The 17301-nt window shown below is 33.6% G+C and overlaps 1 protein-coding gene across 1 annotated transcript in view; it reads right to left on the minus strand.

Annotated features, from left to right (window-relative positions):
* The window catches only part of Prp8 (pre-mRNA processing factor 8), a 411861-nt gene that overhangs the window by 104707 nt on the left and 289853 nt on the right, over window positions 1–17301 (minus strand). Inside the window, exons 29-30 of the mRNA XM_090407427.1 lie at window positions 2226–2372; window positions 1739–1899 (exon numbers count right to left, since the gene is read on the minus strand). Of these exons, the coding sequence (XP_090263553.1) occupies window positions 1739–1899; window positions 2226–2372 (308 nt within the window). The remainder of the gene's footprint in view (window positions 1–1738; window positions 1900–2225; window positions 2373–17301) is intronic.

Below are 17301 nucleotides of genomic sequence, written 5' to 3' on the forward strand. Positions count from 1 at the left end.
CAAATTTCAAGAGGAATGTAAAAGCTTTACTGAGAGTTTAGGATGGTTTGACCGTTTTAAAAAGCAAACTGGATTGCATAACATAAGAATAATTGGGAAATCAGCTAGTGCAGATAAAGATTCTGTAGCCAAGTTTCCAGAAGAATTATAAAGCATAATTAAGGAGGGTAATTATGACGATCAGCAAATATTCAACATCGACGAAATTGGTCACTTTTGGAAGTGCGTGTCAACAAAAACTTTTCTAGCTAAAACTGAAGTATCTTGACCAGGATACAAGGTATCTAAAGATCGTCTTACGTTTTTATTTGGAGGCAATGCAGAAGGTGACTTTAAACTCAAGCCTATTTTAGTTTATTGTGTGCAAAATCCAAGATCTAACATTATTGAAGAAATCAGCACAATTAGAAAAGAACTTGGATATAATGAATTGGGTAATGCACATGTGGGAAACTTGCTCAATTCACATTCAGAACAGTTAAGTGAGAATGATCTCCTTCAACTAGAAGAATAGTGTGCATATGAAGAAGATGAGGAGTGCGAACAAGAAGAGAATGTTACAACTAAGAAGTTAACTGCAAAAGAGCTTGAGCTAGTTTTCAATCACATTGAGAATGAAATTTTGTTTGATGCTGATCATGATATGGAATCAAGCTTTGAAATCCACCAAATTCTTTATAAAGCAATCGCCAGCTAATTGCATGATAAGATGAAAAAGTCGAGCACGATTCAAACATCTTTACTTAATTTTTTTGTAAAAAATTGGCTCAATCAAATGTTTAGACATTAAATAAAAATTTAAGCAATTGATTTTTATTAATCTTGATGATTTTTATACTCTAATATAGCTTATACAGTAATTTTCTTTCTAAATTTATGCTAACCAATGGATGAATTATAATAATTCCTATTGTTTATTGTATGTGCTTAACAGGATTTTGTTTAGCCTGCATTAATTGGATGGATTAATCACATTAATTAATGGATTAATTAATCGCATTAAGTGAGGTTTTCCTATATACATTTAAGGGATAGGCTGTAGAAGTTAGTACATATTTTCATATAAATTAAAAATCAACCAGTCATTTGATGAGTCCCCCCCACCATTACAGAAAGAATATCTCTTGGGTATGCTGATCAAAGCTTCATTATTCAGTCCCTCTATTTGCAATCTTAGAAAGAACTTTCCTTAATGTATATTTTTCAAATTTTTGTCTTACATATCTAATTTAAATAGGTGATTCTTTCAAACCTTCAACTCAGCCATAGTTCAAATATACTACTGTTAAACAACATTTTATGTTTGAGATGAGCATAAAAAATAAATAAATAGTATTTTTTGGCATTTTCAAGAAAATCCATATAGATATAAAAATGTATTGAAGATGACAAAGCTACTAAGTGGGAGAAAGAGTTCAAGTAATGATAAATTTGTTCTCACTGACAATGACAAGTTTGTAACACTGTTATTGTGGACTGAACTGATTAAATTCCTTGATTTTGTGCCCTTTGCAAAATATGAAAATGGAGAACTGTACCTATGTATAAAACAGTTTATCTTATATCTGAGAGATCCCCCACAAATTTGATCAGAAAAACATCAACATACAGACTGCAACTGAAAAAGTTTTCTTAATCCATTAAAGATGCAACATTACTGTTAGGCAACGATACAACCAACACATTAAGAATACTTATTTATCATTAATGACTAAGTATATATTAAAACAAAACTCACTTTGAATCTGCTAAAAGTGATGGTCTAGAAACATTCCATTTATATGCTGCAAAAAGTAATATATCAGCACAGGAACTATTCATCTTGTAAGACTTGCGAGGATGGATGGTTTCCTTCTGTACTGTTTCAATTTCTAACGCATCCAATTCTTGATCAAATACCTTATATTTTTTAAAGAGGAAAAATAATACACTATTAAGTTCCAACACAATTTTTAGCTATTTGAAGCTACTAACAGATGACAGAACAGCCAAATATTCAATGCTAATCTAATATTTACTGATAAAATTGGTTTTAAGGTACTGCGTTGGTAAAGGAGGATTTAATATTTCTTTACTGCACTAAAACTATTACAAAATTATTAAATAAAAATTAACCATTTTTATTTAGTTCTTTAATTACACAATGTCAATGTTGCACTTTTAACAAACACCTTAGAAATAGGCAAGCAAAAGTTTCCTGTTTAAAATAATTATGAAATTTTTACCTGACAGAGATCCATTACAATGCTCTCATGAATCTTCTGCCATAAGTGAGCTCTGAAAATCTGGATGAGAGATATCTTCAGGGTAGGAATTTTTCCATGCATAAAGATGCCAGTGAGATCAAGCTGTACTTGGAAACCAACATACACCTATATAAATGATAAATAAAAATAACAAAAATTAAAATTAACACCAGGTAGAGATAATACACATTGTGTACGTTAAATAATGAGACAAAATTTATATAAAAATAAAGAGCAAATATATAAAAAGCAAAGAGCAAATAAAAGATGAATCGTTTATTTATTTTCAATATAATTTCCATTTAACTCAATACAACATTTAGATTATTCATTGCAAATTTCAAAACACTGCTTGTGGGCATCTAAAGGTATGTAAAGAAATCTAGTAAGATTTCTAAAAAGGTGCAGGAACTAGGATATATATATTTTCCCCTTCCCCAAAAGTGTCTTTCTTCCTATGATTAGTTTCAGAGTCAGCTAGCCAAGTCCTTTCTTTCTTTCTAATCCCCCTATCCCCAATGGCTCAATCTTTCAATATTTTACACTACACAGGAATTTATCGCCTTCACCCTTTTTAAATACTGATCCTGTACAAAAGAGATAGAAGAACATATAACATAGCAGTGTCACGTGCAGAGTGTGGCAAGGATAAAAGGGAGGGAAAAATCTAACATTTTCTTGAGGAGTTGGAGGTTTCAGGAACGCTTCATGAGGAAGGTAGTTCCAAAGGAGAGAAGTAGATTGAATAAAACAGAAAGATGAGAAGCAGAGTTTGGTGTATTTGCAATTGTACTGAAAAGAGATGTTGGACAGTTGTTGCTTTTCTCTTAACAGACCCAAAAAATGAAAGTGGAGAACGAGTAGAAGTACATGTAAAAAAAAGACAGCTGCAAGAGTTTATCTGTGAAATAAAGATCAAACAAAGTTAATGAGAGGGATGACCTATCAGCTATACTCTGCTCTGAAAATTCTCCCTAAGAATTTTTAGGGAGATTGTAGATGCAGAACTCAAACATGCAAACAGTATTCTAAGAGTGGATTTGGGATTTATAGAGTAAGTAGCTGGATGGGTAAAAAGTAGCATCTTTAGCAGAAAAAAATGTCTAGTTTTCTGAAGCTGAGGAAGATACTGATGTGATATGTTTATGCTAAGAGAAGTAAGAGGTAAATGTCAGTTGAGGTCCTTTTAATGGGAGAAAAGGCAAGGCTGTATTTTGGTGGCATTGAAGGTGACCAGATTGCCATACCCCTCCCCACCCAATTGAAGGATAGTGTGGAGATCTATGTTTAAGGCACTGACTGAAGGTGATTTTTAAGCCTTGAATGCAGTGGCAGCTTGTACATAAGCACTGCAACACAGCAGCATCCCCAACGAAAAACAAAAAAAATTAAATTTTTTGCATTTATAAATAATAACAATGCTTATAACTATATATATGCAATACAACATGTGAAGGGTACAACTTATATTTTGACATTGACTGAATAGTTAATAATTGGAATTGCTTGATTAACCATTTCGTAATCTAAAGTACCAAAGTACTTTAGATTATGAAACAAATGCACTGTGATCTAACGCAGCGTCGGAATTATCACGTTTGGCCAGTTGCAGTTAAACTCTCCGATATTAGTTTGTACCTGTCACTGCATGTAACAAGTGAATCCGACACTGCTCATTGAGAAGTTTCACTACAGATAAATTGTGTGCTTGCGTGGTTTATTTCTGTGAGATATGAAACTTTTGTTATTGGTCTGTGTTCATGGCGAGGGCGAAATATTTTTGGTAAATCTTATTTTATTTTCTTCTGTTAAAATAACATATATAATTATTTATTTATTATAGATACAAGGCTGAATTATAAGAAGTGTCACTGTTGAAAATATGAAAAGAATTATATTTTCTCAATTATCATTACATGAAACCAATTCACTGCAATCTAACGCAGTGTAGGAATTATCATGTTCGGTCAGCTGCGGCTAGACTCGCAGATATTCGTTTGCACATTTGTCACTGCATGTAACAAGTGAACCGACACTGCTCGTTGAGAAGTGTCACTACAAATAAATTGTATGCTTGAGCATGTTATTTCTGTGAGGTACGAAACTTTAATTATTGGTGTGTATTCGTGGTGAGGGTGAAATATTTTTGGTATGTCAAAATACCAAAAATAAATCTTATTTTATTCTGTTAAAATAACATATGATTATTTATTTATTATAGATACAAGGCTGAATTAATGAATTATGAAATGATTATGAAATTGTGAATTATGAAAAAATGAATTATTTTTCTTATATGGATGTGTACAATGCACAGCAATATACACATCCGTATGAAAATGTGCTTTGCATTATAGGATACTAAGGTAACTGATATGAATTGAAGTCAACAGCCTCTATACAAGTCTATGTACAAATAATAGCCCAGTCGTGAACATACTTCACATGTAAACTTCATTTGCTTACACTTTGATACAGGATTAAACAAGACAAGTATAATTTACTTTATAACTAAGAAAAAAACTATTACTTAAATTAAGGGGATATTAAATCCCACATAGTTTTAAAACCGAATAAGAAACTCGAAGATTGGAATCTGAGAGTTTCTTGCTGAATGTAGTAAACTATAAAGTATCGGCGACACTAGCGTTAGCCAATGCAAGTGATCCTAGTACGTAGTACAATACCAGGGCAACTCGTTGCAAAGGTGGAGGAAGTTCAGATCACTATTCTTAGGTATTTTCCATAATTTAAAGACACATTTCCTAGGAAATGTATGCTGTTATTACATTATGGAGGGAGGTCATAATGTCGCCCGGTATTGTACTACGTACTAGGATCACTTGCATTGGCTAACGCTAGTGTCGCCGATACTTTATAGTTTACTATATTCAGCAAGAAACTCTCGGATTCCAATCTTTGAGTTTCTTATTCGGTTTTAAAACTATGTGGGATTTAATATCCCCTTAATTTAAGTAATGTTTTCATTGCCGAAATGAAGCTTATCAGCTCTTTATACTTAAGTAAGAAAAAAACTTTTTACAATATTGGACATTATAGGAAGGAATGGTAAAAACCACATTAAAATAAGAATGGACTAAGGTCAGTTGACTTTGTCCAATTCAATAATTTGAAAACAGCAAATTCCTTTTATAGGCATCATCATCATCAAATTCCTGACATTTACACTCAGGGGGTGTACAGGATATGATAGTACTACATGAAAAATTTACATCATTACTAACTTCCTATCTACAATTTTCCTCCAAATCAATTGTCAGATCTTATACTTCTATCTTCTAAGGCACTTTTTGCTGTATCAATCCACCTATATATTGGTCTTACTCTGGATCTTTTCCCTACCAACCTGGCAGAGGACACTTGTTTTGCTAATCTTTCCTCTCCCATTCTGTTTAAGTGACCATACCACGTGAGATTAGCTCTGCTAACACATTCCAGGATGCTAACGTCAAGTTCTTTCCTAATATTATTATTCTGCGACACCTCCAAGGAGTCCAACTCATCAGAGGAGGGCACCTATTCCACAACTCTCTGTCTCCATCATCTACACTAATGCCATCTACCATCACTAGTATTTTTGGTCTGTAAATTGCATGTGTACTAAAGGCCTAATGGTCTTTATGTATGAAAAACCCGAGTTTAAGGGAGAAAAAAAATCCTGCTACCTCCATATAAGATCAGCTAAATCACCTTCAACTGAAAAATTTCCATATAAAGATCCTCTCATCATGACGAGAATCGAACTTAGGCTTTTTCCAATTGTAGGGCGTAACTTACCATCATTCTTCCAATTGTGCTACGGAGGCGCCATTTCCAGAAATAACCAGAATATATTTCTTGAATGGAAATCTTTCTTATACATGACTTCAGTTCGCTTGTGATGTTTTCGTCAGCATTCTATGTATCACCAGTTGTACTCATGTAGTGTGTAAAGATCAGTCTAATTTCTCTATTCTTGTTTTTAATATGATATTGCCACTGATGCCATCTGTTCACATCCCTAATCTTCTCAGGACTTTCATATCTGCAGTCTCTAGTCTTTAGTCAAGTGTTTCACTTCTTCTAACTCAACTCTCAGATCAATAAGTTAAAATTGGTTTCAACACTGTCTTGTATACAGCTAATTTAGTGTTTCGACTAATTTCTCTCTTATTCTATATGCATTTATTCAGCTAACTTCCTACCATACCTGCTTTGTTGATTCTGTTGTCTATTTCCATATTTAATTTACCATCTTCACAAAAAATCATGCCTAAGTAGCTGAAATGTTTTACTTGTTCTATACAAGTTCTCCATTCACAATGCAGTTGATATTTTCATTGTCTTTGTCTTTTTAATGCTGACCTTCATACCATATCTATTACAACAGCTATTCAATTTAGTCAGGGAATCATGCAGACTTGTATCGGATTTATTTAGTAGTATAACATCATTTGCATAAAGCAAAGATCTGGCATTAACATCTCCAATTTTGATATCAGGTTTAATACCACTTTATTTCATAATGTAATCCATATAGATAATGAATAAGAGAGGGGATAACGTACATCCTTGTCTCACACCAGATTTAATATTAAACCATCTTCCTATACTTCTTTCAATTCTAACTGCTGATTTACAACTCAAATAAAGACTAAGTATTGCTTGATGTAATGCCCCATTAACACCATACAACTGGAGCGTTTTGAATAGCTTCTCTCTTGGCACATTGTCATATGCCTTTTCCAGATCTATAAAACTTAAATACAGATCTTTGTTATTCCCATGATTTCTCCACTATTTGTCATAAAGTGAAGATCTGGTTCTGACAGGTTCTATTTGTCCTGAATCCAGCTTGTTCTTCACCAAGCTTTTCTTTCACAATCCTTCTCATCCGTTTCTCGAGTATATAGGCATAAATCTTACCAGGAACACTCAGTAGAAAAATATACATCTGTAATTCTCATATTCAGTTTTATTTCACTTTTTATATATGAGTACTATGAGAGCTGTACTCCAATCATCTGAAATTCGTCCCTCTGTCGAGACCTTCTGAACTATACAGTTCACCCACTGTAAGCCTTTTATTCCTCCATATTTAAGCATTTCTGGTCGAATATCATCTACTCCAGATGCCTTTCCACATTTCAGGCTTTTGATGGCTTTTTCTACTTCAAGTATGGATATGTATTCCTGATTGCATGCCTGGTCAATGTTTTTTACCACTGTGCTGTCACTGATTGTTTCATTTTATTTGGTGGGAAGAAGTGGCCTTAAATCTGTAACTCAATACATAACAGGAAATTTAAAAAGAATAAAAAATTAAAACCTAATAACATATGCCAGAGTTTACATTTGGATATAGATAATTATACAGTTATTGGAAACATGTCAATACCTCCAAAACGGCGGAAGATGAAAATAAATAAAAACAGCAGAAAATATACAGTTATTGGAAACATGTCAATACCTCCAAAATGGCAGAAGATGAAAATAAATAAAAACAACAGAAAATATATTTAAAATAAAATTCTTACAAGAAGAAAATATTAGAAAACTGTATAAAGAAAAATCAAAACATATTTACTAGAGATAGTGGTCAATGAAAACACTAAAATAGAATAGAATAGAAGAATAGGTGCAATATAATAAGGAAAGTCGCCAGTGTTAGTCTAGGGGGGGGAAGAAAAATGGCAGAAAATGGGCATTAGAAACTGGAATGAACATAAAGAAAAAATGTTCAAATTTACAGAGATGACTAAAATGTACAGAGTTCAAATTACAGAGATGCCTAAGTCCATTAGATTCCAGATACAAAATAATATTGAAAAAGAAAATAAATAACTGTATTAGAAAAACAACATTAGTAGAAGGACAAAATGGATTTAGAAAGGGTTGCACATACGCTGCTTCAATTTTCACTTTAAAACAGCTAATAAAAAAATCCTATTCACAGATTCAAAAAGCCTTTGCTCTAGCAAAAAGAAACAAATGCTAGTTAAAACTATATTATCTTCACAACTGATAAAAACAACTGGCAATATATATATATATATGAAAATATATATAATAGCAGTAAAATCCACGTAGGTAGAAACAGCGAAGAAGTGCAGGGATTCAACTTGCCTCCAGTCCTTTTTAATATATATATTAATGAGATATTAAAAGAATGGCAATGTGTAAATAACAGGAATACAATTAGAACTATTGACTAAATATGTTATTATATGGATAATAAAATCTTAAATACTAAAAGAAAAGATGAACTACAATTAGCTCTATACAACCTGAACAAGATTGTTACCAAATATGGCATGAGAATATCTTCTGATAATATAAAACTTATTGCTTTTAAAGAATGAGTCATTAAGAAGTAAAACAGTTCTAAATAACAAACCAATTGAATATGTCAACAATTTTAATTATCCTGGCTCTAATATAAGCTATATTAAATAAACAGACCCAAAACATATAATATATTCACATTAATATATTATAAGCATGATTAATGATATATTTAAACAAAATTTATACAAAGAAATACAGATTAAGAATATTCAATTTTAGCTAAACCTGTTATATTACATGGAAGTGAAACATGGATGATGGAAAAATAGACCAACAAAGAATAATATCAGCAGAAATAAAATGTCGAAGAACAGCAGGTTACACTACACTAGAGGAAAAATATACTACAAGACTACAGAAAAACTACAACAAGAACTAACTTTGCAAATAGTTAATCATAGGAACAAAATGGATTCTACATGTGAATCTCTTACAAGCGATTGGTTGAAAGAGAATCTATACTATGTAGGAACAGCATGGGTTTACTGGGGGGGGGGGGGGTCTTGTTTGAGTAACTTGTTCACATTTTATAATAATAATAATCTTTTGACAGAATTGAGCATGATAAGTTGTTGCATAAATTGGAGGATATGGATAGCCCTAACAAGAATGGGATAAGATTCCCTGGGCCTGCAATTTTTAAGAGTCCAGGCTTAAGTTTTTTCCTGCTTTTTTTTCCACTTCTGAGGGCCTGGTAAGTTCTTTTCTCCAGGTGCAGCATCAGTTGTCCATGCCTCTTGATATGGGATTGGATTATAAACTAACAGTTTTGGATATAGCCACCTATCCTCTTATCCAAAGTGGTGTATAAGGGAATGTGAGTGGTCTGCAAGATTTAAGGTGACCAGTGGTTTAGCACACCAGGGATCAAGTCCTTGTTATCATTGCTTTAAATTAATGACATTGGGAAGAGTTCAACAGGAGAGATACATCTAATTGCTGATGATGCAAAGACATGCAGGGTAATTAAGAAAGCAACTGATATGCAGTACTTGCATAATGTTTTGAGTAAGCTGGGAATTGTGGGCATTTGAAAATGACTATCAGTTCAATGTCAGTACATGTAGTTATGCATGTGTAATGAGATATCTAGTGCTGTATTATATTGGTGGGATTATGCTAGAAGAAACTGACCAACTTAGGGATCTTGAAGTTTTAGTAGACAGGAAGTTGAGGTTAGTGGGCTATATAGCAAAGGTGTAAATACAGCTAATGTAAATACAGGGGATGCTTAAGGGTCAAAGCTGTATAACTGAGAGGAGACCTCCACATAGCCTTTAAAGGAATGCAGAGAACCGACCAGGGCTTCTGATCTAATGTCCAATCCTCACCTTCTCGTGGTGCACCCTGATGGGAATCTAACCCTGGATAATGGGGATGGGCTGGCAATTTGGGATTTAGCCGACCAAATTGTTTTCTTATTGGCTTAAACCAAAATACAAAATGATGGCACATGATAAAATTTCATACTGGCTGGGGCACCATCCAGTTAAACGAGGCCACGTTGTTTTTGGCAGAGAACAAAGGCAAACAGCGAAAAGCCAGCTACTAGAACAAATCTGAAAACACACCCAAACTCAGCATCACCAGAGTTAAAGATCGGTACTATCAACATAAGAAACTTGAATGGCAAAGAAATGGTGCTAGCTGAGGAATTAGATAAGTACCAGATCGACATAATAGGGATGGCTGAAACGGTATCTGGAGAGTTCATCGAAAAACAGTTTACCAAAAGACAATTAATCGAAAAAGCAATTCACCGAAAGACAATTCCCCGATGAGCAGTTAATCGAAAAGACAATTCATCGAACGCAACTGATCAAAAAACAACAATTCTTCGAAAATACAGTTCACCGAAAAATGAATTATAAGGCGTGTGGGCGAAGATGTGTGTGCAATTTTTTTTTTTTTTTTTGTTTGTTTTGGATTATTTTGAGAGGTATATATCTTTTTATTATCCTACTATTTATCCTGCTTCGTTCGGAAAGCGATTTTTTGGCGGGGCATACTGGTTGCAGTGAATGATATCCACTGAGGCGGATATAGTAGAGATGTTAAAAGAACATTTCATAAAGGGATTTCATCCTCGTGAAATTTTTTAGCTTATATTCTAACCGTTGATGAAACATGGCTTCGTCACTATGACCCAGAGGACAAACAACAGTCAATGGAGTGGAGACACAAAGGTTCTCCATGGCCAAAGAAGTTTCGAACCAAACAGTCAGCAGGGAAAGTTCTTGCCATTGTCTTTTAGGATATGGATGGTGTAATCCTTACCTTACCTCAAGAAATGAATTATTCCTTCAGAGCTGCTGTAACATGAAACTGTTACAGCAGCTCTGAAGGAATTGAAGGAGGTACTGAAGGAAAATCGGTTCAAGAAACTAAGCAGAGGCGTGTTGCTTTTGCAGGACAATGCACCTGCTTATGAAATCCAACAGACAATATACGACTTGGGATTTCAATATCTACCTCAAACACCATATTCACCAGGACTGGCCACAGGGTCAACCCTAGAAATTTTGTCGCCACGTGCAGTAGCATATTTTTCCGCCCCTTCCCCTTAAAAAAAAAATTCTTTTAATGACGTCTTAAAAGCCATGATATTAATCTAGGCTTCAGCATCTCTGATCATAAATTCTAAATAGCAGCATTAGCAAATAAAAATTCATACGTTAATGAAAAAGGATCAAGCTATATTTTTTACAGAAAGAGAGAGAGATTTCCTCTTAATGTGCAGTATAATAAAATGATTCGAAACGTGTTATTGTACTTCGGGATCTTTTAATTTTTAAATGAACTAGAGACTTGCAATGGTGACTACGAGGATGTAGCAAGAAGAAAGATCCCTAGCAGACGATCTGATTGCGTTCGTACAGCAGAATTCCTCGCAAATCTGCAGGAACAAGTGTTGAAGAACCCTGGCATTGGAATTCGGGCTTTGTTCGTGGAGTTGCTAACTGTAGTCAAGCCCTGGATAACAAGGGTAGCCAATGGTAGGCCGTATGTATGGCAGCAGGATTCGGCCCCTTGCCACACCTCTGGGAAAAGTCAAAAATGGTTGTCTGAAAATTTCTACGACTTCACCAGTCCAAATGTTTGGCCTCCAAACTCCCCAGACCTTAACCCCATGGATTATTTTGTATGGGGCGCAGTTGAAAAAGACACCAATCGCACTTCCAGTAATACAAAAGCCCAGTTAATGGATAAAATTAAAACAGTTTTTGCGGCCCTTCCCAGGGAGACTGTAGCATCAGCTTGTTCGAGGTTCCGAAGCAGAATTGAAGCTGTGATCGATGCTAATGGTGGTTATTTTGAGTAAATCTTGTTGATAGTATTGTAATTAACTCTGCCTGTAATGTTTTTTTGTCAATTCATTAAATTTAATAGATACAAAGAAGATTTTCTTTTTCCTTACGAAACTGTCAAATTTATCCCGAACACCCTGTATATATATATATATATATATTCAATATACTGAGTAATTTTATATTAACTTGGTTTTAATCCTATTTCCCAAGTAAGCAAACAGACAAGAAAGTCAAGTTTGCGCCTGTAAGCAGTGCAAGTCCAAGGCAACTCTTGGTAGTGTCAGTCGAGGCAACTCGTGGTAAAGGTGGATAAAGCTCTGATCACTTTTCTTAGTATACTTTATTAGTATATTACTTTTTATTAGTTATTATTTAGTTATATATTATTATATATATATATATATATATACATATATACATATATATATATATATATATATATATATATATATAATATATTATATATTAGTTAGTTATTAGTATAATACACACTAAGAAAAGTGATCATAACTTTATCCACCTTTACCAAGAGTTGCCTCGACTGGCCCTACTAAGAGTTGTCTTGGACTTGCACTACTTGCAGGCGCAAACTTGACTTTTTTGTCCGTTTGCTTACTTAGGAAATAGGATTAAAACCAAGTTTATATAAAATTATTTGGTATCTTGAATACATAATATACCCAAGTTAAAAAACGTTATATATATATATATATATATATATAGTTCTGTAGTAGGCAAGTTTACATTACTGAAATACATTAACTCAATTAAGAAAGGAATATTAGCGACATTTTTTTACATACAGAAAGGAAAGCATTCACTACGAAATTTCTTCACGTACCATGATGCACGGATGTCAAAAATAGACTGGAAGTATAAATGGTTGTAATCTTTTTTTTTTATACTAAATTTAAAAAATGAAAATAAATATCAATATTTCTTAGGCAACCAAAACGAAACGAGAGAGAGGGTTCGCTATGAAATAGTAAATTGACGGAAAGAAGAATAAACATCGATATCGCCCTACCTAAATAAACTCAAAGAGACCACACATAAAAATCAGAATTACATTAGTTGGGATGTCTTTCTAAATATAAAAAATGAATTCATTTACGGCGCCATACCATTTCTGCAGAAAATGTTGTGATATTTTCAGCTATTTTGCCTAGTTAAAGTTATGTTTGCAGCTTAGCATCATTCTACATGTCTAGAAAGAGTGATATCTAATGTTAAGGGAAAAAACAATAAATTGATAATTTCGACTGACTGCACAGGAGCCCCAAACTATCACAAGAAAGTGCAGTTTCTGTGGACATCTGACCTACGGTTCAAATCTTTGAACGATAGTTGTTTCAAATGTCGAAGCATACGTGTGTGTGTGTGTGTGGTGTTTTCGTTTTCTTCCCAACAGTAACCCTACCAGGAGGTTATTTATTGTTTATCGTATGGCAATCTACATAAAGTTATAAAAGTACATTTACAAAAATGGGTATTGATATGTAAAAAGTAAAAAAAAAAAAAAAAAAAAAAAGTGTAAATGATAAATAATTACAGTAAAACAGGCAGTTACACGTTTGACGGACAAAGCACTTATAAGTTAAGATCATGTTCTCTGATCCAGTCTATAGAAGGCGGTTCGCCTCTAGGAAGTCGCTCCTTTGACCTGTATATTCGCGAAGACTGCACTCAATGCAAATATGATGGATTGATTGGTTCTGGTGTCCACAGTCACACTCCAGTGAGGGAATTTTCCTCCACTTGTACAGAAATCTTGCACATCTTCTATTGCATACGAATCCTGTTCAGTGTTATCCATGTCTTTCCAATTCCACACCCGGGATACAGGGGCACGCCGGCCATATGTGCAATGTGTGCGACGCACACATGCACTAGGATAGTAAAGGCGCCAAAGAGGAGGAAATATTTAAAAAAAAAAAAAACGTTTTTTTAAAGTGATTTTTTTATTGGAGGGGAGGATAGGGGCACCAACTAAAGTTTTGCACACAGGCGCCAGGCACTACTGCTCGCCCCTGCCGGGATGTTGAGGCAGCAACTATCAAACTAAATTTTGAGTTGGGCATTAGTATTTATGCTCCACACTCGTTTCCATTAATTTTTAGTATTTTAATTAATCATTCTCAGATGTTTATCTTCACGAAGAGGGGGGGGGGGGCTTTCTTGATTTCAATCTGTTAAGCTATAGTTCTGATATGTCATTATGTATAGGCAATACAGTATTTCTGAGTACTTTGTCATATTCTCGTGACAGAGCATCACTTCTTAGATTTGGTGGTATTATGTTGCTTAGCATTGTAAGCCAATAAATAGGAGTTGTTTTAATGGTTCCAGATATAATTCGCATGGTGCTGTTAAGCTGACCGTCAATTATCAATGGTCGTATAGCTCCTGTATATATTGTTTTCAGCGCTCATCGGCCTAATCCCTCAATCTCAATTTTCCATCTCTTGTTACTCCTAGGTATTTTAGCTGACTGGCTACCTCGAGAACTTCGACCTTTGGAAAGACTGTTATGGGTTGTTTTGATTATTTGAGACAGATGTGGAGTATTTTAGTCCAGCGCTTCCCAAACTGTGGGTGTGGCCCCCTTGGGAGCCATTAGTTTTGTTGAGAAGTCTCAGATATAAGTTGTATTGTGCTGTTAAGCTGACCGTCAATTATAACTGACGGTCAGCTTAATTGTTTATTTATGAATAATTGTTTATATATGAATAATTATTCACTTAAAAGTGAATAATTATTCATGTTGCGGAAAAGGTAGATAATAGATAATATATTATTCATAAACTGTTATTTGTGTTTCTTTCTGGTTTATCTTTTAAAAGTTCTTATATTATCACATTTTTGAAATCAATGGCTGAAATCAACAGTTTCATCATTGAATATAAAGTTGCATCGTAAACGAAGAATTTAAAGAATTTTTGTAGAACGCACTTAGAACTTTTACTAGATAGCTACAAGCATCACAGTTTTCCATAGTGTCAATAGTAATGGGAAACCTAGAGCATGCCGCCTTTCCACAATTAAGAAAGAAATGTAATCAAAAATTATGAAATTAGCTCAGATTGAAATTTTAATGAGATACAACTACATATCCTATTCTCTGCAGTTAAAAGAAATCGTAGGGAGAACGCTGAAGTTATCACAAAGATATTTAATATTTAATATATTTAACATTTAATTTCATTTCCATCTCCTAATGGGGTATTAGGGTTGAAGTTATTTCCATTGTCGAAGTTCCTTCAGAATTCAGAATTTTTGTAGAATACACTTAGAGCTTTCACTAGAAAGCTACAAGCATCACAGATTCCATAGTGTGGCCCATATATTTATTTATTTATTTATTCTATCAAAAGCAAGCAGGCCAGAAGAACATATTTAATATTCACTTAGACATTACACAGTCATCGAAGCCTTAGTCCATTCGGCCGAAGCATATTTATGCCGCAGATATTTGCATATGGAAAGTCATTAGTGTGAAACCCATAAAATTCAAATGAACAAACTACACATATGGCATCCTCGAAAACATTTAGTTGACAATTAGGAATATACCCTAAGATAGCAGTTTGAGAGCGATCAACCACAAACAAAACAAGAAACCAAAAAAAATCACATCACGAAGCTGCAGACAAAAACTCAAAATAATTAACACAAACAGAAATCTTGAATGTTTTATTTAACGCGATGGATTTCACATCCGTTTGTATCTTATAGCTTGATTTGATTTTTAATAATTTGTAAAATTATTAAAACTACTACACTTTCAACTTGTGAACTACACTTTCCAGTTGTCATGGCGGATAATCAACAGCTTATAATATAATATATATAACACAGTATAATTATATGTAATATAATATAATAATATATATGTGAAAAGTTTTTTTAACTTGGGTATATACTATGTTAAAGATAAGATACCAAGCAATTTTCTAAACTCTGTTTTAATCCTTTTTCGCAAGTGAGCATACAGACAGATAAGTGAAGTTTGCGCCTGAGGTATTTTCAATTATGAGGCAACTCGTCGTAAAGGTGAAGTATGCTCTGATCACTTTCCCTTAGTATCTCCCCTAATGATAATAATCCTCTACTGACCACATGCAATAATCCAAAACCATAAAGCGAATTGGTATACAAATGCAGTGTTTTAAATGAGTAAATTAAAATGAATAAATAAATAAGGATGCACTAACAAAGATTATCGGAAACGAAAAGACGACTAGATTTCAGAAAAATAGGTAATAAAAAGAAGTATAGAAAACAACAAAAACGACTGTCTTCAGTTTACAATGTAGAGTAATAATACTTAAGAAACTTGCAGTGTTATGTTTTGAATAGTATTCTAAAATAAATGCACATTATCGCAAAAATTGAAATGTAACATAATGTATAATATAATAAGTATAATAATATATATATATGACATATGTCACTGAATAATTGTATTTCGTTACTAATTCTCATATGATTAATTTATTATCAGTATATGAAAGTTGCTGGTAATTGCAATTACATATGGAAAATAATGGAAATATAAAAGTAGGGCAAGTTTATTACATTATACATATAAAAGCAAGAGAAAATGCATCACTACCAGCCTAAGTGTAAATAAGTCAGGTAAACTGAATGAAAATGGAAAAGTTATTTGGAAGAAAAAAAAAGTTCAGCAAAATCAGATAACATACATATAAACTATATGATCCATTTACAGTGTAATATCACTGAAAATCAGTCCACGCGGTTAACCTCGTGGCTATGCGCTTCGCAATCGTACTCCTGGGGAAGGAGTGTCCTAGGTTCGATTCCCATCAATGACGTGAGGAGCTTAAGGATCTGCCATAGCCAAGTTAGCCGGTCTTGGGAGTGAACAGCAGGGTTTTTTCCACCAGTTTATCTGGAGTTTTTTATCCCGCAAGCAGGCAAACCGGTCCAGTGAACATACACGGATTACAGTCAGGAATACTGACCCAGCCATAGGTCTGATTCATCAGCTGTTCTGGAGCCCGGATAAAATTCTGGGGGGAATGAGATGGTACCGTACCTCCCCATAAAGGGGACTTACGACCGTGTATCATCATACGATTATTATTATTACTGAAAATCAATTAGTTTCAATACTTGGTAAATAAATTTGTTGACAAAAATGATAAATTTGTTGGTAATAGGAATTTTTATCTACAATATTGGTCTTAGCATAAAGATGATAACTAAAATATTTAAATAACATAAATAATATTTAAGATGCACATGCAAAAATCTTGTCTAATTTTAGTTCTTGGCTAATTCTCTACAAATGATATGTGAATGTATACTTGTAAATTCATAGTAAACAGTTATGTAAATTGCATAAAAATGAAAAAAAAAAAAAAAATAGA

Source organism: Typopeltis vanoorti, chromosome 17, assembly GCF_054136105.1.
Source record: "Typopeltis vanoorti isolate ZY-2024b chromosome 17, IOZ_Tvanoo_1.0, whole genome shotgun sequence".
Taxonomy (NCBI): Eukaryota; Metazoa; Arthropoda; class Arachnida; order Uropygi; family Thelyphonidae; genus Typopeltis; species Typopeltis vanoorti.